The 23,940-nt window shown below is 47.0% G+C and overlaps 1 protein-coding gene across 2 annotated transcripts in view; it reads right to left on the reverse strand.

Annotated features, from left to right (window-relative positions):
- The window catches only part of Col17a1 (collagen type XVII alpha 1 chain), a 38,319-nt gene extending 25,349 nt beyond the window's left edge, over positions 1-12,970 (reverse strand). For both annotated transcript variants that reach the window (XM_036202170.1, XM_036202162.1), the window contains exons 1-10: positions 12,919-12,970; positions 10,489-10,533; positions 9,361-9,465; positions 8,179-8,310; positions 7,195-7,242; positions 6,267-6,302; positions 5,368-5,415; positions 3,783-3,926; positions 2,218-2,376; positions 1,335-1,406 (exon numbers count right to left, since the gene is read on the reverse strand). In XM_036202170.1, coding sequence (XP_036058063.1) covers positions 1,335-1,406; positions 2,218-2,376; positions 3,783-3,926; positions 5,368-5,415; positions 6,267-6,302; positions 7,195-7,242; positions 8,179-8,310; positions 9,361-9,465; positions 10,489-10,533; positions 12,919-12,970 — 841 coding nt within the window. The remainder of the gene's footprint in view (positions 1-1,334; positions 1,407-2,217; positions 2,377-3,782; positions 3,927-5,367; positions 5,416-6,266; positions 6,303-7,194; positions 7,243-8,178; positions 8,311-9,360; positions 9,466-10,488; positions 10,534-12,918) is intronic.
- Positions 12,971-23,940: the final 10,970 nt, after the last annotated feature.

Raw genomic sequence — 23,940 nt, forward strand, 5'->3', positions numbered from 1 at the left:
GAGAGCCGTCAGGGGGAGGAAGCCCTCTGGGTGCCGCAAGCATCCTGAAGCCCCCAGATCATTTTCCTGAAAACTGCCTCTACCAGTGGTAGATTGGAAAACTTTCTTGGTTTGCATGCTCTTAGTAATGTGGTCATCTCCCACCCAGTATAAACTTTATTATTGATTGTTTCAGAGTGAGGGCCTTGCAACTAAATATCAGTAGTTCACACAGGGCTGACAAATACTACTGCCCCCCTTAACAATCTGAAAATATCCTGTCCCTGCAGCCCTCTCTGGCTGGTTGGTACACACTGTGGGAGCTGGATACAGACACACTGAGCGGAGACGCACTAACATGGCAGGTTTCTCCCTGTCCTTTCAACTCTTTCTTCTGACTCTAACACATGAACTCCCTGGTCCCCACCTCCCTCTGAGGCAGCGTCTCTCCTTCATACCATACACTGCAAGAGAGAGAGCACTGTGGGCTGGGCCACCATGGGAAGGCGGCTTCTATGTTGTGGGAGCAGCCTGGTAAGCTGAGCACGTGAAATCAACTCTCTCCAGTGGGGGTGGGGTGGGGAACTCAATTTCCTGTGCCTTTTCCTGGTTCTTAAGTCCACTTCCTTCAGGAAGTCCTCTTAGGCCTCACTCTTCCCTTGTTCTTGTTGTTTTACGGGGTTCTCTTATTGCTTCCTGGGGGTTAGATGTTCTACTCTGACTAAGGAGTGGGCAAGTTGAGTACAGGCACTGAGCATCACCATGGTTCCCTTGCTCTAACCCCCAGGTCTGCACAGGCGCAATGGCCTGGACGGTACACCATGAACCACTGAGATTTATTTGAAGTGGGCTATTTGAAGATCCCCTTTTGAGACAACACATCTCTATACAACCCTGAAACTCACTATGCAGATCAGTATGGTCTTGAACTCACGTATCTATCCATCTCTGCCTCTGGAGTTCTGGGGCTAAAGGTGTTCACCACCATGCCCTGCTAAATCCTTGCCCCAATTTTGACTCCAAGGCTTGTGATTGTTGGCTTAACCGTCAACTTGACATAGCCTGGAATCAACCGGGAAGGTTCTCTGTGAGAGATCGTCTACCTTGAGTTGGCCTGTCGACATGTCTGGGGGGTGGGGGTTTGTCTTGATTGCCTTAACTGGTGTGGCTCCCAGTGCCTATATGGAAACGTCAGTTCCAAGTGCTATCATACCCCTTCGATCCCCTGCAGGCACGTCACACTCATGGTGAACAAACATCCATGCAGGCAAAATTCTCATTCACACAAAATAAAAATGAATAAATTATTTCCAAAACAGTGTGAGAGGAAGAGGTGACAAGATGGCAGCACTGACCTGAGGAGCAGCTGCTGAGTCCGGGGGGCAGGGTGGGGGAGCAGGACGCCATGTTATTTGGCATTCCGAAGACTACAGTGAGGGAAGAAAAGGCAGTTGACTGTGTAAGTCTCAGGGCAAGGCAAAAGCTCAGATGCAGTGCCAGAAGAAAGGCTGGGTCTGGCTCAATGTTCTGTTAGACTTTTGGTTTTAGAAAAACAAAAAATAAACAGAACACCTTTACTATTCAGTTCTCTCTCTTTGCTGCAGAAACCAGACATCAGCCTGTGGCACCCTAGGATCTAGCCAAAGAAGATCTTGGATAGCTAGACCTGGAGTAGACAAGTGTGTCCAGTTAAAGGCTCTCTTGTTAGTGGCCCCATTGTATAGAGTGGAATCTCAGAAAATTAATTGGGTTATTCAAGATTTCCACAATCAATTCACACTCATTGACACACATGTTGTCCTTATCTATTTTTAGTGTTCCTTTCCATTACATTTCTTCTGATAGCATACATTGCCTGTTCATTCTTCTTCTTGTTGTTGTTTGTTTGTTTGTTTGAGACAGGGTTTCTCTGTGTAGTTTTGGTGCCCGTCCTGGATCTCGCTCTGTAGACCAGGTTGGCCTTGAACTCACTAAGATCCACCTGGCTTTGCCTCCCAAGTGCTGGGATTAAAGGCGTGTGCCACCACTACCCAGTGCATGTTTGTTCTTTTAAAAACAGCTTCTAGATTAAGTTGAAATGAATGATGTTCCAGTGGGAAATGCTTCAGCCAGCCAAACAAACAAACCCTTCCCAGGAAGCCCTGGGATGACATACACAGAGGGAATTCTTCAGTAGTGGAGGAGAGCAGGAGCGGTCCCCATTCTAGAATTGAGAAGCCAAGTGCAGCTCACACCCACCTGATCCTGCTGAGTAGGCATTGGTGTTCAGGAGGGACGAGCTCTGGGTTGTCAGGTTGTTGTGATAGGTCCCCATGGAGGACCCTGCAGGCAAGGTGGAGGACCACATGTGGGAGGGAAGGTTGGTGTCCAGTACTGTCGTGTCATAGGTTCCTGATACTGGAAAGAGAAACACACGCATACCTCACCATGAGAGAGATGGGTGCTCCTGCTGGGGAACTGGTGCTTGGCTCCCTGGGGCATCCCTGAATTTAGCACTGAAGGTCCATATCCCAGGAACTCCCTCAACTCAAGACAGCTTGGGGTACTTAGTCATTCTATTTTGACTGAAATCATTTATCTCTTAGATCACAAAATTCTTGGTGAAATATGAAAATAATTTTTAGTGTCCACTTACTGTATCTTCTTCTAAGTTTCTCTTTCTACATCTTGATGGTCTCTCTCTACCAATGGGGACATCCCCTTACTGCTCTGCCATTTTTAGAGATGCCAAGGGGTAGTTTAGTCAGGAGCTGCTTCCAGTCACCCTAGCAAATGTGGGGTATGCTTCGGACGAAGGAGTGCTCAGGTATAATAATGCCTTGAGCCAGGCAGTGGTGGCGCATGCCTTTCTTTAATCCTGCACTCGGGAGGCAGAGGCAGAGTCAAGTGGGTCTCTGTGAGTTCGAGTCCAGCCTGGTCTACAAAGCACGTTCCAGGACAGGCTCCAAAGCTACACAGAGAGACTCTGTCTTCAAACAAACAAACAAACAAAAAACAAAACAAAACAAAAAAACCTCCTTGAACATAGCAGCCTTCTTGGTTAAAGCCCCATTAAAGCCTCTCTGTGAATCAACCAGACCGAAGGCTCTCTGTCCTGACAGGGCTTTTCATGCTTCTTCCAATCTGATGTCATTCCTACCTATTACTCTGTGAGAGGGAGCTGGCCAGGCAGCTGCTAACATGCTTGGAGACTTGGCTTTAAAGGGAGGTCACACAAGGAAGGTTGCGGTATCAAAGCTTTCCAGAAACGGTAGGAAAGATTTACAGAAAATGCAGCTTTTCCCTCCTCTCTGTGGCTCTGGCAACTTCTCTTCCTGTCATCTGAAGAAGTATTTCCCTCATGGAAGACACATAAGGCTGCTAGGTACTGCTCATCCCACGGGACCCTAGTCTCTTGGCTTCCTGTTCAATTCCTCCAGAGACCCTCCCCTCCACCAGGGCGTTGACCACGCCTCTCTTGTCTAGAGCCTTTTCTCAGGGATTGACACAGAGCAGGCACAGGATAAATACTTCCTTCCCGATGATGTAAGTGCTACAACTTTCTGCTCATTCTTCTCTCGGGGAGCCTGGACAAGACATCTGAGGATGTGGTACCCAGCGCTAAATCCTGTCAGAACCTGCTGGGGAGAATCTCAGTCTCAGGGATTTAGAGCTGCGTGCCACATCCTCAGAAGACAGCTGAGCAGGTGGATAAGAAGGCCCACCCAGACATTCACAGTGTGGAAGAGCAGACCCTCAGTGCTTTCCTAAGTCTGGCACATTGTCCCTAACTCCCCATGGCAGCCTGGGGCTCTCGAGCTTACCCGAGTGGGAGCTTGCTGTCACCGTCTTGGTCTCTACAGCGCCTTTCTTGGGGATGGGGAGTGTGTTGGAGGTGTTCCTGGTGGGGCTTGCACTTGCAGATCGGCTCCCCTTAAGCAAACGCTTGACTTCATCCAGTTCTGTCCCTGTGAAGAACCCCAGACCTTCCCATCAGGCCCTGGACCCTTTCCTAAGATCAGGGAACGAATGTTGATGGCATTCTGATATCAGAGAAGCTGACATCTGCCTCATAAGTGGGGGTACTTTCTATTAGCTTTATAATTTTGAATTTTGACAATTTATAGCTCGTATGAACCTGCTGGTTTGTATCCGTAACAGTCTCATAAATATAGTGCTTCACATGTGGAGCTCAGAGCCCTTGGGAGATGTTTCCTCATCAGACCTCATTGGGCACCACAGGGGTGACTGCACCTGGGAGACATTCTTATCTGGGACAGGGCAACTAGAGAGCTAGGCTCTTTTAAGAAACCAGCTTAACCATTGGCTTCCCCCTGAATATGGTGCTTTGGGTGACCTGGTATGCCTGTGAGTGTCAAAGGGATTCGAGGTCTATTAACTCCTAAACATTACATTGTGTTTACATGTGCTCTAGTTTCAGGTCCATTTGGCTGGAACTATTTGTAACAAGGTGAGCTACAGAGCAGGGTCCTTGTATCCCTTTCGACTGGCAAACAGCGGAAGGGAGGTATCAGACAAGGACAATGAGCAAGAGGTGAGCAGACTGATAGACAGCAGGTGCTGGGAAATGCCCTGCCTCTCTCCCTGGAAAGCTCCATCCTTTGGGACCAACATCTCTAAGTCTGGAAGGACTCAGGTGAGAAAGCATTAGACCTGGAGTCAGATCCCATGACCAGGGCAAGCTCTGGGGCCAGCCCGGCATGGGGTCCTGAGTCACCTACCAGCTCCTCCTTTCACTCCTGGTCTGTGATTCCACCCTAAAAGTCAGGGTCATTTCGAAATGTGTCCAAGGAGCCTCTAACAAGGGCAACAGGAATCTAACGTTTCCGGGGCCCCGAGACTGGTAAATCTCTAACCTTGGAGATGAAGTTTTGACTCCCGAACCTTCTCTAACTTGAACTCTCCCACATGACTTCGTACAGAACTGCCCTTTGAGTGTCTCCAGCTAGCTCCATCTGCTGAGCCTGACTCTGGTCCAGCCTTCTGTTTCTCTTCAGTCGACCCCAGTCACAGGAAGGCTTCTCTGGCCCTTTCCTCTGTCTCCATCTCCCTGGGCTGTGTGCTCCCTTTCACACTGAGCGGTGGGGGTTGACTGGTTTCCCATTTTCTGTATTGGACTCTGAACTATTAGACCCTGGCTATGACCCATTTACTCAGCAATTTAGCTCCAGACCCTAGCCCAGGGGCCACCCCCAGGAAGCTGTCAAGGATGTTTGATGATTGAGCAGGCGCGCACGCACACACACACACACACACACACACACACACACACACACACACACACTCAGAGAGAGAGGGAATGAATTATCCCCAACTCCTCAGCGCTGTCCCTGGTTACTCTGAGGGTTTCCTGGGCACTTTCACTGAAGCCAGACAGTGACCACTTACATCTGGTGGATGGTGACGTGCTCTGCAGTCGAACTCGAATCTCGCTCTCTGTACAAAGGGAGAGAAGAGAAAGAGGCTGTGGATGAAGGAGTCTGCACCACTGTCCTGGACCCCGAGTTCTGAACAGAGTGTGACTGTTGGGCTATTTTGTGTGTTGCTACAGAGAGGCTATCTCTTCCCCCACTGCACTTGCCAGCTGCACACGCCTAGGTACCTGAGACTTAACGAAATCCTAGGCTGAGCAAGGAGGCCCCATGACACTTTACCACCCCAACCTCACTGTTGCCAGCATCAAGCATCTTTCTGCCTCTGAGATCACTTGAGCTGGGACGAGAGAACTCCAAAACCTCCAGTGTTCACTTAGTCATCCAAACAGGAAGTCAGCAAGTCAGCAGCTTAACAGTATTAACTTCAGCCAGAGAGTGGCTGAAGAACACACAGAGCCTGCAAAGGACTCTGCCTTCAGCGCAGTCTGACACAAGGCTCCCGTGGTCACGCAGGGCTCTGCTGGGGTGGCTTTTCCTCGGGTCTTTCTCTCCTCTATCTTATCTAGATGATGAGTTTACAAAATTGTCCCTTGAGATAATTTGAAAAAGAAGGGCTTTTGTTTGTTTTTATGCATAAAGACAATCAAAGCACATCTGGGAGGCCAGCTGTGAAAACAGATGTGGCGTCTGTATCTCTTAGATTGTCACTGTGTTTGGGTTCCTGCCTGTGGAGCTTTTTAGGTGTTCTCAGATGCTCCACTCCTGTGCTCATGAGGTTGTCTGGGGTTCCTTTGGTATTCTGGGCTCCTCAAGCAGATGCTCTGTCTTTGCTCCTGTGCTCTGCTTCCTGGCTCCAGGCTACAAGTACTGTTGTTCAGAGTGAATAGAACTGAATTCAGTGGTGGCACTCACCTCGTGTTTGGCTTCGTCCTCTGGTTGAAGAAGATGCTGAGAAAGACAGAAATGTGGTCTTAGGCACGTATAAGAGTTGTCGTGCTGAATGCATTTTGACACTTGGGGATATTTTCACAGTGTCTAAATCCAGATGGGGGTTTTTACTGTATAGAAGATGCTAAATAAGTGATTCCCAGATGCCGAAGGGCAAATCATGTTTTTGCAACATCTCTATGCAATTTAGCTGAGTAACTGTTGAGTTAGCTGATGCTGAGAGCATTGTGTCTGAGATGTGTGTGTGTGTGTGTGTGTGTGTGTGTGTGTGATGCATTTGGACCAGCTGAAAACACTGTCAAATGGACCAAAAGACTGCTAAATCTTTAATTTGTTTATTAAAGCCTGCCTTGGTTTTTCCAATGTAAGCAAATATAGAAAATTACAATCATTATGTAACCACTGGTCCTAACCTCAGTTTATCTGTATATTGAGACTCTAAGAATATAGACCAAAGACTTAAGGTCAAGTGAACACACAGCTTAGCATGGCACAGACATGTGATGTGGCCCTTGGAAGAGCTGTAGAGGAGTTGGGACATCTAGTGTTTGTGCATTGTGACTGTTGCTCCTCCTTGGTGGCAGGTCTCTGTGCGGCCCATGGAAGGGAGAATCCCTACAGTTGTGGTGTGGCCTTAGGGGCTTATGTGCCCTAGCATCGACATTGTGCACAGCTTACCGTATTTTATAGTGTTGTGAGCAAATGCTGATGACAGCAAGTCCATAGGACTGGCAAGATGTGTCAGAGCGAATGGGAAGCAGGTCAACAGGAGTCAAGTTCTTTGAGAAGAAACCATTTGGCTCATGGTATCCCCCGCCCAGCACCCCACCATTCAGGCATTCTCTTAGTGCCACATTAAAGCATTTTGATGGCAAATAAGGAGAGGACTTACCGAGTTCCTTCCGTGGGTACTCAGGGGAGGAGTTACCGCTGGAGCTCCCTGGAGAGTGGATGGAAGGAACACTTAGTATAAATGGCTACTTACCTCCATAAGGCTTCCTAGGGGGTGGGGGTGCCAGCTACTGCAGTCCCACAGCCACAAGTATTTCAGGAGGGGTCAGGTCGCTCTCTTAGCAGAATTCACCCAAGCAGGGGCCTTCTCCTGACTTTCCTGTTTCAACCGTTGGCACCAACTTGAGCCCAGTCAGTGTTTGAAATCCCAGTGGCATGGTTGTTTCCAGGTTCTCTTTACATTTCACATCAGTGGCAAAGCCTGCCAATTCTGCCTCTTTTATCTCACACCTCCCAGCTCCCACTCTACTGTTAAAAGCTTAGTCTCAGCCCAGATTTCTCACTTCTCGACTACTGAAGATTTTCTTTTAACTTGTCACCTGCCCATGACTTTCTGGGGCTCAGATATAATCAACTGTTTGGCTCAAAAACCTCTGTGTGTCCTTGTGTGGAGACTAAAGTCTTATCTAGTACAGGATCTGGGCCTCCCAATCCGTCTTTGGCCCTGGACTGTCCTGTCCTTCCATCTACGAGTGGCATCCATCTAGGATGCCAAGGCTTAGCACCACCTCCATAGAGTCACCCTTGATTTCCTCGGTGGAAAAGAGTAACCACTCAGTGTCACTGCTTCTCTCTGTCACCTTAAAGGGTCTATAGACTAGAGGGTCCTTGAAGACAAGATCCATGAGGCATTTCACGCAGCATAAAACATGATAACGTAGCTGAAAAGCGACTAAGTGGCTAAAAGAAAGAATGAGAGAGATAAACGAGTGCATGACTCTTCCAATAATGTGAGTCCGCAAGAGCAACCAATGAGTGAGGAGAAAGATGGGGTGGAGTGCAGGCCCAGGACAGGCCAAGAAGCCAGCATGCAGAGGATGAGAGAAGTCGCACCAGGGAGAGGGCCACTCTCTTCTGTGGATACCTTCGTAAGTTCCATGGCGGGTCATGTGAGTTTTCCTTTCAAAGGTGGAGCCTGGAGAGTTGGGCAGGGTAGAGGCCGGTGAGTGAGCTCTCCTGTAACTGGAGGTGGAAGCGTTGCCCCGGATGCTCCCACCTGCCATTGGGAAACAGTGTCAATCCTCGTGGTACCACCTCATCAGAGATGCTCCCATTACATTGAAACACAGTCCTATTAGCCAAATAACCCCCAGACTACTAAGTGAGGGCCCCGAGTAGGGGGTAGAGGATGCTAGAGGACACAGATGGAAGGCAGGATTGCTGCTTTTGCCTTTTCAGTCAGATACTGAGAGGTAGGGATGTCTCATACATAGAGTATATGGCAGCTGTAAGGATGCCTTCCAGTTTTCCTGGGGACTTGTGTTAGACCACTGACCCTGCTCAGAGGGATGAGGGCAGGCTCTTTTGAGTGTCACGATTCCTTTAGATTTTCTCTACCACATCCAGTGGCTCCAGAGTTGGTCACGTGAGTGTGTTTTTTGCTGTCTTTTGTTTTCATGTGAAAGATTGCCTCGCAGGGAACAATAGGGCCACGTGGGTGCTTGCCTGAAGAATACTGCAGCTCAGAACTACTTGTCTTTAGATCAGTGGTTCTCAACCTTCCTAATGCTGAGACCCTATAATACAGTTCCTTGTGTTGTGGTGACCCCTGACCATAAAATTATTTTCAATGTTACTTCATAACTATAATTTTGCTACTGTTATGAACTGTCCTGTAAATATCTGATATGCAGGATATCTGATATGTGACCCCTATGAAAGGATCATTCCGTCTCTGAAGGTGTTGTGACCATTACATTCAAGTTCCTCAGCAGATCAAATCTTCCGATTGTAAACCTTAAACATGCGCAGCCTTTCCTAAACAATGCCGCTTAAGCAGAGGGATTCAGTGGGAAAGCAACAATCCCCTCTCAAGGCTTCTTAACTGATGAGTGTTACCTGTCCTGGAGACTAATGAAAATCGAATGCATTTGCTGTAGGTGCCCAATGCTGGTGATTTGAGAGTCATTTGGGTGAGTCTTGGGGGCATGTGGAGTGATCGACAGACAGGGCAATGGTCCTTCTCATGCAATGACCCACCGCAGAGGGTGGATTTTCACAGCCTCTCATCTCTATCACCCTGACCCTCATGCCAGCAGCCGCTTACTTGAGTTGATGTAGCCGCTGCTGCCGTGAGTCAGGCTTTGTTTCTCTAGCCGACCTCCTCCACTGAGAGAGCCTGTCTTAAGGTGTCCATTGCTGGTGCTCCCTTCTGCAAAAGCAGGTGACAGTCTCAAGGTGGATCCAGGCCAGCAGGTCTCCCTGTCCTCTGCTCTACGGACCCTTCCCCACTTTCTCGTCAGAGATCCTGCTGGTTGGGATCTCTCTCATCGACCACACTCCAAATTCCAAGCTGCCTTTTTGCACTACTTATTTTCAATACAGAGGGCTGGAATGAATAACCTGCTTGATGTGCATGAGAGCTTTCTGGTGGAGCACAGAAAGTTACTCCCTAGGAAAAATAGACTAGGCAGCTGAGTGATGAGAAGCCCCCTCGCCCATCCCAGATGAAGGTTGGGCTTGCGCCCCCCACCCCATGCCTCATCAGAACCCAGACACAACAGCCACTAAGAGGCAGAAGGACCAGAGGTGGCTCTGGGTCCACTGGGCCTGCTTCCCACCCTCCTGTGGCTATTCCAAAGCCGTGTGGGCTCAGGGGTGGTGCTGGGACTTGATCTCTGCTATGAGAATCCACCAGGAGGATTAGAATCCACTGAGACTCCTGTACAGCGGTGGAATGACTCTGATAACCGTACTAACAAATCCACAAGGACAGGCAGCACAGCCATGGTGCCCTGGGGCCAGGGAGAGCAGTGGGCAGCGGGGCACGACTAGAGGGCCCATTGGAGGGAGTGAGGGGAGCGTCCTTGAATTAGACCAAAACAAGCAGCTGCCGTGCACTCCAACCGTGAACCACACAATTCAGACTGGCCGCTCTTGTGGTGTATAAACCAGCATCAGCATAACTGCTAGCAAAAGTATACACTCCAAGCCGGGTGGTGGTGGCGCACACCTTTAATCCCAGCGTGCGGGAGGCAGAGGCAGGCGGATCTCTGTGAGTTCGAGGCCAGCCTGGTCTACAGCCAGGGCTACACAGAAAAACCCTGTCTTAATACTGCCTCCCAAAGAATGTATTCCAGAAAGTCTGGATTTTCTCAGTAGGAAAGTGAACTCTGGTGTTCAAGATCACAGCATAGGGTCTTCCCATGGGACCTACTGAGACAAAGCCACTTACTTGGTGGTAAGGATGTGAGTCTTGTAGTTACTGTTTCCGTGATAACTGGAAAAAAACAAAGAAAAGAGGAGATGTCATGGCATGTGCTGACATGGCCGGGCTTTGGCAGGGCCTGGAGTCTGTCATAGGTTAAGCCTACTGTTAGGCTCAACAAAGGTTTCACATAGCTGTGTATTATGACAAGAAATCTGACCTACTCTACATGGAAATGTGAGCAGTGACAATGAGGCTCAATGTACCTAGTCTATAAACTTTCTTTTGTGCCTATGATGTGTTGAATAAAAATGGCCTCCCATAGACCCATAGGGAGTGGCAACGTTAGGCCTTGTTGGAGTAGGTGTGGCATTGATGGAGGAATTATGTCCCTGGAGGCAGGTTTGAGGTCTCAGATGCTCAAGCCATGCCCAGTGTGGCAGTCTCTTCATGCTGCCTGAAGATCCAGGTGTAGAACTCTCAGGTGCCTCTCTAGCACTATGACTGCCTGCATGCTGCCATGCTTTCCACTGTTGTGGAATATTAAAGAGGTGTTACATTAGTTTATGCTGAGGAATATTTGTTTAATGATGCAAAGATGTGTTGCATTTTTGTTTATGTTGCTTTTGTTTAACTCTGTGAAGCTGTGTACTGTGCCTGTCTAAACACCCAATTGGCCTAATAAAGAGCTGAATGGCCAATAATGAACAACTGCTTTGTTTCTTCCCAAAGACCCCTGGGCCAGCTGGGGCCAACACCCTGATGAAGTTGGAGGTGTCTCTAGGATACCATGATTCATTCTGGAGCCCTCAAGGACATGCATGAGTGTGGAAGGTATAGAAAGGAAGGGCAAATTGAAAAAATTACTTTTGGATATCAGTGAAATGAGCCATAAATAAATCCCAGAGGCATACTTTGAGGAATATCCCCTTATACCACACAACCCAGAATTTCTCTAGTGTCAAGTGGTGATATATATACAGAGAGGCTAACAGCTTCAGGTGTCTGAGAAAACACTGTCCAGAAGCAGGACCCCTTTCCTCTGGAGTCAATCCCCTGAAGTAGCATGAGGTTGGGCCATAGCAGGACCAACATTTTGTCTGACTGTGGCCATCAATACAACCTCCCTCACTCTTGGGCCTCATCTGGCTGGGGCCACTGCGTGTGTGGGCACGCATGTGCCACAGTATGGGTGTGGAAATCAGAGAACAACTTGTACGTTGTTCTTTCCCATTACCATGTGGGCCTGGGCATCAAATTTAAACCATCAGCAGATTAGTGCCTCTACAAGCTGTGCCCTTACCGGCCCTTTAAAGACTTTTCTGTGTGCATGAGCACATGTGTGCAGATGTGGTTGTGTAGAATGCATGCACACATGCACGTGGGAAGAGGGTGAAAGAGCAGGGTGGAAGAAGATGGTTGAGACCCCTGTGTGTCATGTGACGTCGGCAGTTGCTGGAGCTTCAGCCATGCTGTCCATCTGTCCCTCACTGTCCTTCACATGATGTGTTTCTAATTAGCTCTCTTACCCTCCCAGGAACACAAGGTTATGAATGCAGAGAAAACAGCACTCAAGACATAAAAGGGAATGGTTTTTCACGGGAAGGTGGCAGCTCCATCTGAATAATGGCCCTTGAGCTCCCAGTGACCTCTCGCTGTACAGACCTCTGGGATTTTTTTGACACATAAAAATAAATTATTTTCTAACCTAAGGTTCTAAGTCTGTGCAGCCAGAATTTTTTGTTGTTGTTGGAAATAAATGGAAGTTACATGTTAAGTGGAAAAGTTTCCTAATATGGAGTTGCTGGAGAGACAGTTTAAACGCCCCTGAATGTATCATTTGGACAGTTCCACAAAGTAAATGTATGTGTTTCCAAGTTTTAGTGTAGATTTGGACTGTGACATATGCTATTTCAATCTAGTCCCTGACACAAATAAGATATTATACTTTTAGATTTTTATTTTTCCTCTATCCCTACATAGAGAAGAGTTACACAAAAGAGTTAAACAAACCACAGAGGATTAGGTAGTCACTAAACAATAGAGTATCAGACAGTTACTACAATTCTGCTCATGGAAACTATACATAGAAAAGAAAATCCTTCTTTCTTCTCCCCACCCTCCATCCCTTCCTCCTTTCCTTTCTTTATTTCTCTTTCATTTTCTGTGGTACCGGGGACAGTGTCCTGAGCCTTGTGTGTGCTAGGCAGGTGGTCTACCACTGAGCCACACCCCTGGGCCCAGAAATGGAAATTTTCACCCAGAACAAGATGCAGCACTCCTTTGGTTATAAGCATGTGGACATAAAAATGGAGAAGAGTGCTCCCAGGAAAAGAGTGGAGTCTGTCTGTGAAGACATTTGGAGATACAGCGGTGGCCGAGGGATTAGAGCGGATTATTGACTCTGTTTCCAAATGAGCCAAAACAGTTCCAAGGAAAAGAAATCCAAACACTTACTTCTTTCTGTGACTTCAGTGCCATCTCGCTTGTTTTTCTTGGTCACATCCATCCCATAGCCACCTGTAGGAACAGAAGCCATTGCTTTTAGCAAGCCTAGCCGCCGACACCCATCCAAGCTCCTAATTAAACACCTGTTTTCTAGCACTCAAAGCCTGACTCTTATGCATGCCTTGTACAGACACCAGCCCCCAGCCTGGCCATTGATTGTAAAAACAAAATCCAATACTTCCCCTGCACAGCCTGTTCCTTTTAGAATCTAGTAGGACAACCTGCCCTCCGCTGAGCATCCAGGGCTTCGGCAGCCCAGGTACCCTGACCTTTGTCTCACTCTAACATCCCTGCTTTGCCAGGGTGATGGAGGACCGCAGGCTGTGTGCCACTCTAACATCCCTGCTTTGCCAGGGTGATGGAGGACCACAGGCTGTGTGCCACTCTAACATCCCTGCTTTGCCAGGGTGATGGAGGACCGCAGGCTGTGTGCCGAGGCATTGGTGGGATTGACGAAAGCGTTTTCTTGTGCCATGTAGTGTTCTATGTTCTAGGGCTGGGAGGGGCTCCATGGATTAAAGGCTGGTGAGACAAACATAAGGAACAGAGGGTAGATTCCCCCAAACCCTCATAAAAGCCAGGCAGCCGTGGTGGTTACCTGCCATCCCAGCACTTGAAAGGCAGAGACAGGGGATCTCTAGGACAAGATGGCTCATTAAAGCAGCTAGAATTGGCAAGCCCTGGGTTCAGCAGGGACCCTGTTGTGATAAATATGGTGGGGAATGATGGAGGAAGACACCTGTTGGTAACTCTAGGCCTCCACACACATCTGTACACACATTCGAGCACTCATACACAAAAGGAAAAGAAAATACCAAAACCAGCATTCTGTGTTCTAGGTGGAACTCTGAATATATATATATGACTTGCATGCTGTGTTAGAGTTTGGATGTAAAAATGGTGCTTGGATAAAAACCACATTCTATGCTTGCAAAGATCTTTATAGTTTGCAAAGTATGAAGTGTTCTCTCCACAACAGACTAGTCCCAGAGACTTACTTGCAGACACAAGCAGGAAAACGCATGCAAACTAACTGCCTTACCCTTACTGTGCTTTGAAAGGAAACAGCTCTTGGCTGCCACGTTCCTAGGCACAGGAGGCACCGGGGAATGGTGATGGACTAGGGGGCTGCAGGTTCACACAGAGGAATGGACAGGAAGGATCCCCGTCCCAACAGGGCTCCTCTTGCCGTGGTGCTCAGCACCAGTTGGTGGGAGGACTGGGCACCAGCTGGTGGGAGGACTGGGCACCAGCTGGTGGGAGGACTGGGCACCGGCTGGTGGGAGGACTGGGCACCGGCTGGTGGGAGGACTGGGCACCGGCTGGTGAGAGGACTGGGCACCGGCCTTTTCCCTGTCTCTCTTCAGCTTCATCTTTCGGCACAGTGCTGTCTATAGTGTAGAATCCGAGCTGTTTCTGCCCAGGGTGCCCCTGCACCCTTCACCTGCCTTATGGTTCCATGTTGCCTTACTCTTTGGCACAGGCAATAGTGGACTACATCTACAATGTGTTTTTGTTTGTTTGTTTTTTAATTTTATGGATGGGTGTTTTGCTGCACATATGTGTGCCTGGTGCCTGTGGAGGTCAGAAGAGGCATCAGATGCCCTGGAATTGGAGTCACAGATGGTTGTGAGCTGCCATGTGGGTGCTGGGAATCAAACCTGAGTCTTCTGGAAGAGCAGCCAATGCTCTTAACTGTGTCTTTTTAGCCCCACAACATGGTTTTGGGTTTGTTTGTGGTGTGTGTGTGTGTGTGTGTGTGTGTGTGTGTGTGTGTGTGTGTGTGTGTGTTGAGGAAATATAAAGTTATTTTAACTTCTTTTAAAATCAGAAGGGAAGTAAATACACTCTAATCTGGATTATGTTTTTATTTAAATGTTTTTGTTTTGTTTGTAATGGAGGAAGGAACCCACAAAGGCAAAAAGATCTGAGAGTCATAATGTAGCCTGAGGTGACTTCCTTGATGAGACCCTGACAAAATAAGACCAGTATGAGCAACCTGGTGCATTAGTCAAGACTGGCGAGAGTTTGCTTCAGGGCCTGGCTGAATGTTGCAACTACTTGTTCGCTGGTGTTTCTTTCTTTTTTTAAACATTTACTTGTTTATTTTGTATACAGCATGTATGACTACAGGTCCAAAGAGGGCACCAGATCTCGTTACAGATGGTTGTGAGCCACCATGTGGTTGCTGGGAATTGAACTCACGACCTCTGAAAGAGCAGTCAGTGCTCTTAACCGCTGAGCCATCTCTCCAGGCCTCACTGGTGTTTCTTAAGCCTAGCTCTAGACAAGGAATGTGGCATCATGAAAAAAAAATTAGCTGCATCTGAGATGCCACAGAATGTCTTTACAGGTGTGTTTCCTGGGGATAAGAGGGATGGCTTCATAAACAACCTAATAGGGGAGCCTAGCCTCGCTAAAGGCCAAACCTGGCTGGTATGCCAGTCTATGTGAAGCTGGACATCCTCTCTGAAATCATTAGTTTAGGAATTAATCATCCCAGGACCTCTGACATTCTCTGTTGTTATCATTATTCTTTTTCAAATTGACCATTACCACGAGGCAGGATTTCAGTGCACTTGGATGCTGGTTAGGGCAGTGATTGGCTGTCTAGAATGGTCCTTAATCAACCGGAAGTCTTACCCTGAAATCTCTGTTTAGAATCATGTCTGAATCCTTTACTATTCAAGGTATCATCTTTTGATACTTCCACAAGTGGTACTGATGGATGGGATTGACTGATTCTCCTTGTAGCTAGGAAGCGTTGTGTGGGACAGCTCTGTGAGAGTCCAGGCTCCAGAACTAACTGGCTGGTTCTGCTAGTTTTCATGTATCCAGGACAATAACAGACATTCCTAAGCCCTTCATCTTCTCCCTGAGTTCTAAAATGGGCCTCCTGTTTCTGCTATAGCAGAAAGCCACAGGCTCCCCAGCTTCCAGAAGAAGAGACGGCTTGCTATAAAGGCAGATCCTTTTTGTGGCGTCCTGGCTTTTGTGATTTTGAACCATTTCTTTTTCTTTTAATTTTTTTTAACTTTTTACAAACCCTGGTGTCGAGGGCTGACTTTCACTAGATCACAGCGAGGGAGCCGCTCTGCTACGCAGGAAGCCCCAAGCATCTTTGAGCCATTTCTCAGCTCTGCCTGTGAGTTCCTCAGAGGAAGTGCACTGTGGTGGGCACAGACCTGGCTGGGATGTCTCATGGCAGAGAAGTTTTTCTCACAGAACTTCTGTTTGAATCATCGCAAGAGCTGGTGGTTTTTTTCATGTAAGTGTAACATCGGGGAAAAGACAGTTTGGTCGGGTTCGTGCCTGAGCCTGCCATTCCTGGCAGTTCTTGGCTGTGCTCTGGAGATCCCAAAGTACCACTTAATGGGTGCTTTGTCATCTGACAGGATTCGTAACTTCCTAGATGTTTGGGTTGCTTCACTAGCTTGAAAGAAAAGTTCTTAATTTATGAAGTTCTTAATTCCGAAGTTGTGCTGATTTCCAACTCGAGATGTTGCTCCCCTCAGTATTTATTTTTACTTATTTTGAGACAAGTTCTCATTATGTAGCCTTGGCTGGCCTGGAATTTGCCATGCAGTCCAGGCTGGCTTTGAAGTCATAGCGATCTACCTGCTTTTGGTGTCCTGAGTGCTCGGATTAAAGGTATATGCTTGGCTCTCAGATTTATGTTCAAGTTACATAGTAAATGTGTGTTATGATTAAGTGCTTGTACATATGCAATCATGGCACTTCCATCTTCTTAAGCCATTATCTGTTTTCTTGAGCATTGCTGCAACCTTTCTTCTAGTTGTTTATAAAACACACAACACATTTCTGCCAACTCTAGTCAGCCCCTTGTGCTATGGGACATACGCCCCCCACCTGACTGGTAACTGTCAGGCAGCCCTGTCTCTTCTCACCCCCCCTGGACTCCTCAGCCTCCAGAAATCACCATTCTTGTTCCTTCTGGATGCCAACATTTTTAGCCTCCCCATGAGTGAGAACATGCCCACCTACTGTCCTTAGGAGCTGCTTTATAGTTATTTCACAGTAATGCTTTTTTTAAATATCCAAACAACCCCACACGACTTTCTTATGTATGAAAACAAAATTTGAAAACCATGTTCTACTTCGATGAGTATTTTTCTTCTTTTACACTTTATTTGAATGGTGTCACATCCACTTAAAACTCTTCAGGCAGGGATGTGGTCTAACACACCCACAAGCAAAGACCAAACGCTGTCAGTGTGACAGCAAACCACGGCCTTGACCTTGTCTTCTAATGACACATAAAACACCTGTTCTTGACACAGAGGGGAGGATGAGAAGGGTAAATGCTTTTATGTATGGTTTTTAATCTTAGGAATAAATGCTCCTATATTCCACTAAAGAACCAAAATTTTTCCCAGCTTTTTGTTACTCCAATCTCTGTGGACTTCATATTTTAAAATAAAGTAACATCGAAACTGCTGCAGAATGAGAAAACCAGGCCTTGGCTGTTTATCTGACGGCCACAGGAGCCGAGCAGGTTGAAGGTCAGGGAAACCAGAGCCCTGGTGCTCCTGGTGTGGGTCATGCCATAGGTAGTCTCCTACGTTTGCTGCCTCGTACATTGGCTACCTTAGATTTTCATGACCACAGCTAAGACATCAGCTTGTGATTATGCCAGCTCATTGGCCACTGTGCTGCTGCCACCGTTGATAGTGAATAAGCCAAGCATTGTCAACAAGCCCTCCTGGTTACAATCTGACTGTGTTTGGTACCTTGTTAGGTCTGATCCGTTTCCCCAATCAAAGGGGTTTCTGTGCAGATTTAAAGCAGGGCTTTTCCTATATCTGACTCATGTACAAACTGGTCTGACTCTTGTGAGATTTTGCAGGGCCTAGGAGCAAGGCAGACCCCCTTATTATCTGAGGGCATCCATCAGCAGATGGACATGTGTTAGTTTTTACTCAGGCTCCTGCCTCAGCTCCAAGAGAGAACAGAGTCCTGAGTTTCCAATAAGTACCCTTAAAAACTTCTCCAGGTTTTGAGGATGCAACAGTTCCAAACTTTCGACTGTGGAATAACTACTTCTAGAGAGCAGTGAGATGGCAGAGGCTTGCCTGGATTTCAAAAGTGAAGGGACAGTGTGCTAGTTACCATAGCTGGGGTCCTGTTGGATCTAAACTGGTAAGTCTAAATCCAAAGTGATTTTTGGGGAAGAAGGGAAAAGAGAGGTCAATTGGCCAGTGAGAGTATACACATAGAAAGTCTCTCTCTCTCTCTCTCTCCCTCTCTCTCTCCCTCTCTCTCTCTCCCCTTCCCTCCCTCCCTCTCTCTCTCTCTCTCTCTCTCTCTCTCCCTCCCTCTCTCTCTCTCTCTCCCCCTCCCTCTCTCTCCCTCTCTCTCTCTCTCTCTCTCTCTCTCTCTCTCTCTCTCTCTCTCTCTCTCCTTCCTTCCCTCTCTCCATTATTTCCAGTCTGACTCTAGGAAATCCCTGGACCAATTACACCATTCAAAGATTTCACTTTTCTTTAAATTAGGGATGAGCAGCAATGTCTGCTTAGGCCCCCAAAGCTTAATGTGAACCTTGCTGCAGCAGCAGAGGCCTGGGGCAACCAAAGAAAGCTGTGCCTGGGGGGGCCTCTGCTCACCTGAACTTGAACTCCCGTCCTGGGACATTCCTCTGTCCAGTAGGAAGAGAGAGACAGAGGGAGGGGGAAGCCACCTGGCAAGAGCCGTTTACTACAAGCTATTTTTCAATACTGACAAAATTGGAATAAAGTCCTTGCCAGAGAGCCCACTGGCTCTCAACTGGCCTTCTCCGCTTTGCCTTACATGGTTCTTCCTTAGTATTCCTTCAAAAGTCCAACCCTAAGCAGCATGCACGCACGAATGTGTGACCAATTATCTGCTCCAACCAGAACGCCAGACATAAATTTCCTCTTATTTTTCCCCCATAAACATTTTACAATTGAAAGCAAGCCTCAAACCAAAGTCTCAGAAAGCGCAGAGTTCCCCTAACTCACCTGGCTTGGCGTCTGGAGGACCTGGAGACAGCTTCGAGCAGGCACCCCTCGCTTTCTTCCTCGGATACCTTTCTTCTAGAAGTTTGCAGTGGCCCTTTTTTTTTTATCCAGACCCAGCCAAGGTGTGTTAAAGCTGAGTGATCTTTCAAAAATGTTCGCTTCTTCTTGTTCTCTTGTTTCTTTCGGCGTTTTGCTTCCAAACAAGTCCTGACAAAGGTGTGCCGAGGTTGCAGCCTTACTCCACCCTTCCAATTATCTGACACTTGCAGGATTTAAAAAAAAAAAAAAAAGACTGCCTCCAGGAACCAAACTTTAGAGAGGGCTGGCAGAGAACTGCTCCTGCCAGCTTATTAACCGTGTGTGGACCTGTGGGGAAGGGAACAAAGGACGGGCCCCCAGGAAATACCCTTCACAACTTCTCTCTACCTCTGGTACCTGGGGAATAACCATGGCCTAGCAGTTCCCTTCCTCCAAACCATAGGGTACCTGAACCCCAGCGTACGTGATTCACAGGGCATCTCAGCTCTTGAGGGACCCATGGGCAAAGTGCCTGAGCTCTGGAAGAAGCATGAAGAATGTGTGTTGGAGATGTTTCTCCCATCCATGCCTTTGCTCTCTTTCCTCCATTCTGGCCAAGCTAGGCCAGACTCACCTGGATCAAACAGGCTCAAACAGTGAAGTGATGCCTGAGACAGACGAGCTTGAGTTGAGCCCGAGGTGGGTTAAGGGTTGCTTTTTTGAAAGAGGTTGACCTGATAGGTGACGATACCTAAAAGAAGCAGCATGTTGGTAATGGGCACTTAGCCACCGATGATGGAGAGATGATGGAGAAAGATGCTCACAGAGAGGGCTAGGGGACTTCTTGTCCTCCAAATCAGGTGATCACACATTTCTTGTTATAAGGCCACCAGTTAGATAGCATTAGGGTTCATCATAATGCCCATTTAAACCAATCACTTCTTTAAAGGCCTTTTTATTCCAATACAGTCACATTCCCAAGAGACTTGTGGCTAAGACTTCATGCATGGCTTGGGTGGAGGTGCATGCCACAATTTGATCTGCAAGAAACAATATGTATGTAAGGTTCTGTATACTGCGAGGAATCAGGATTGTGAGTAGGACTAAATCCGTGACATTTGAATTGATACGTGACAGAGATTACCTAGGTGAGGGGAAGGTCCAGAGTATTCTAGAGCCTGGACAGAGAACAAGGCAGCTGAGGAGGCTCTGGGACAGTCATGGTGAGTGGGAGCGGCAGAGGTTCCTTCTTCACACGGCTTCACAGCCTCGGCAGGGGAGTGGGTTATGAAAAATGTTCTTAAACTTTCAGTCTTTCCAGGCGCTCTCTGAGAGCTTGGGTCATGGATCCTGGGGGATAACCTGACAGAACTAATGTTCATGAGGCCTGTTATATGCTATTTATTTCACACACATTGTCTTATACAGTCCCTGTTGTATAAGGGATTATATCAATTCTAAGAACTGGGATTCAATATTGTCCTAATTTTTTTATTATATGTATTCATTCATTCATTCATTCATTCATTCATTCTCTCTCTCTCTCTCTCTCTCTCTCTCTTTCTCCCTCGGGATGTGCACATGCCAAGGTTCAGAGCAAACTTTTGGGAGTCAGTTCTCTCCTCCTTCCTTGTGGGATTGAACTCAGGCTGTCAAATTTGGCTGTAAGCACCTTTACCTGCTGAGCCGACCCACTGGCCTTGTCCCCACCTTTGTAGCTGAGAAAAGTGATGTTCTGAGCAGCTGGGTAATCAGGTCAAAGGCCCTATATTTCACAGATGGCTGAACCTCTGTTCCACTTGACCTTTGCTCCCTTTTACCACTGCCTTGTAGATCGTTAAATTTAAGTATACCCTTGGTTTGATTTTCTTCTGTTTTGAGATAGGATCTCATTATGTAGGCCTGGCTGGCCTGGAACTTGTTGTGTTGACCAGGATGGCCTAGAACTCACAGAGATCCACCTGCTCTTCCAAGTGCTCGGATTAAAGGCGTGCAGCATCATGCCCGGCACACTAGTAGTTTTGAAAAGGGGGAAAAAGTCACTATCAAACAGATCAGACTGCCTGCAAACAACAACCTAAAATAAAAAATGTGCACACAGTGGGATTTTTCAGTCAGTAGCACTAGGATGCTGATGAAATTTATCTATAGTAAAAGGTTAGCTAGAAATCTGTTTATTAAGACAACCGACTAACTATGGCTACTATATAAAATAAGCTAAGCAACCATTGCATAAACATGGCTGCACTTTCCACCTTCTGGTTCCTGTAATAATGCTGATATTGTCCACATTCCATGGAAAAGTCAGGCCCTTGAACTAACTTAGCAGCTAATAAGCCTGTGTGTACATATAAGCACATATGCTCCTACATATTCATGTGTATGTTTGAGTCCTGCTCATAGATTCAACACTAGGTACCTTGGGGAAGAAGAAAAGGAAAATTCAGTATTCACCCTCCCCAAGGTCTTTAGTTTCCAGTTCTTGACAAAATGTGTGAGACTTACCATGGTGCATGGAGAGAGAGAAGCTGAGTTCTGTCAATATTCACGTGTGACACTCTTAGTACTAGGAATGTTTTAGAATAACTAGAAAACAAGGGACTTCCTGTTGAAGTGAAGAAGCAGAGAGTCAGCTTCCGGAAGCGGAAATGACTAAGACACCAGAAGGCAAGCTGTTCATCTCTCCTGTTTACAGCCAGAGCCGTACTAATGAGTCATTAGTCAATTTTTTAAAAAGATGGATTTATTTTCATTTTATGTGCATGAGGGCTTTGCAGGTACTAAGAGTGTGAAGTACTCTCTGAGGCCAGAGATGGAGTTGGGTCACCCTAGAACTAATGTTGCTGGTGGTCATGAGACACTATGTGGGTGCTGGGAACCAAATTGGGGTCCTCTACAACATCATCAAGAACTCTTAACAACCACTCCTCATCACTTTAGGCCCATTAATTTTTGACTGGCTAGGAGTCCAATCAAAGTTCTTTAAAAGGCACCCATAAAAATATTCCTATTCCCAAGTGTACCTAATGACTTTAAAAAAGGCTGAGAAGAAAGGATGCCTGCTCATGTGTGTGGTGCAGGTGGATGTCACATGACCAGACTCTTCACTAGCTGAGCAGCATGGGAACAGGTGGACTCTCCCATCAATGACAGATACATTTCTGAAAAGTGACAGATAAACCTAGGTCTTGGTGGCTTTTGTTAAGTACTTCCTGTATATATCTTTATATGTACACATTCTCCTTTATTTGGTTGGTTTTGATGACTGTGTCCTACAGACTCCACCAATTCTGTGGCCTTCCTCCCATAAAGCAACATCAGTTAGTAGTGATGGTTCAGTACTTCCTTCCATCTGACAGAATCAGTTGGTAGTGATGCTTTATACTTTCATCCAGAGATCCTAGATTTTGGGTACTCATTTGCACATTGTTCCTAAAAGACAATCAAAAGTAAAGGGCATTGCTGGACTTGGTGGCCCATGCCTTTAATGCCAGCACTCAGGCAGATCTCTGAGTTCAAGGCCAGCCTGATCTAAAGAGTGCATTCCTGGACAGCCAGAGCTACACAGAGAAACCTTGTCTCAAAAAAAACAAAACAAAACAAAAAAGTAAAAGGCATCAAGAAGGGAGTAGGGGGAAGCAAAAATAGTTTTATATTTTTTATATATTTTGTGAGACCACTCTAATCTCTCTATCTGTTGATTCAACTCTTGTATTGAACAGCAAATCCACTGATTTTTAAAGAGCTAATCCCCACATATTAAAATAGAATACAAAAACTACTTTTTGTGCTTTGTTATCGCTGCTGCTAGGACTAGATGGCAGTCTGTCTGCCCAGACTTCCCTGGTGATCATGTGTTTCTGGGCAACAGAACTTCTCCATAAAGAATCATGATAAGGACATGTGTTACAGTTTGTGGAGAAGTCTGGCTACCAGAAAGATGTGGGACTGTAGCTGACTGAGAACAGCCTCCCTTCTCATGTGGCTTTAGGTCTCTGTTTCTTTTCCTGTCTATAATGCTTTCTCAACAGTCTGTCCCGGATGTGCTCCTTGCTTCTTTGATTATAATAACAAGGGAGCTGGTTTCCTTTCTTCGAATTCCAACTTTAGATCTGTTCACTCATGTATCCACCCCAAACTCACACGGATTTGCTGAATGTGGACCTACTGAGTGTGGACCACGAGCAAGTCATCATAAAGTGCCTGGCATCGACTGAGGTGGACTTCAGTTGTACAAATAGAGATATATTCAGTATATATGTACGACACACGAAGAATGTTAACACTCAGAACTTTGGAGACTCCTCTAGCTTGGGACACCATGGAGCCAGATCTTAAGGGTTGGGTGGAAACTGAGGTTGGAGAAGGAACTTCAAGTACAGGGTACAGTGGGGAAGAGCAGGGCTTGGAGGAGGATGGGTCAGCATAGTGTGAGTAAAGGAGAGCAGAGGGGAGGGGGTGGAAGGCTTGGATGTGTCTGTCAGTGCAATCATTCCAAAGGCAAGGGGGAATTATTGAAGGTGGAGATGAAATGGTGAGTTCTGTGCTGAGGAATGAATGACCAATGACAACACAGAGATTGAAGACAGAGACAGCACAGAGACAGCACAGTGAGATAAAGTAGTGAGACTCCAGGAAACAATAAATAAAAAGAGGGCTTGGGATGATCACTCAAGCAGTAAAGTGTTTGCCATTCAAACACGAGGACCTGAATTCAAAGCCAGACAAAAAGCCAGGCACATGGCTTGTGTCTGTGATCCCAATTGGGGGGATGGGGGGTGGGAGGCTGAAACAGGAGGATTCCCAGACTGGCTGGCTAGCCAGTCCAGTTGAATCAGGTTCTGTCTCAAACAGAGCAGAAGGATAGAGCTGTAGCTCAGCAGGTCAAAGTGTGTGCCCTCAAGTCTAATGCCCCGAGTCTCATCCCTGGGAGCCACATGGTGGAAGGGAAAAC

The sequence above is a fragment of the Onychomys torridus genome, chromosome 1, assembly GCF_903995425.1.
Source record: "Onychomys torridus chromosome 1, mOncTor1.1, whole genome shotgun sequence".
In the NCBI taxonomy this organism is placed as follows: Eukaryota; Metazoa; Chordata; class Mammalia; order Rodentia; family Cricetidae; genus Onychomys; species Onychomys torridus.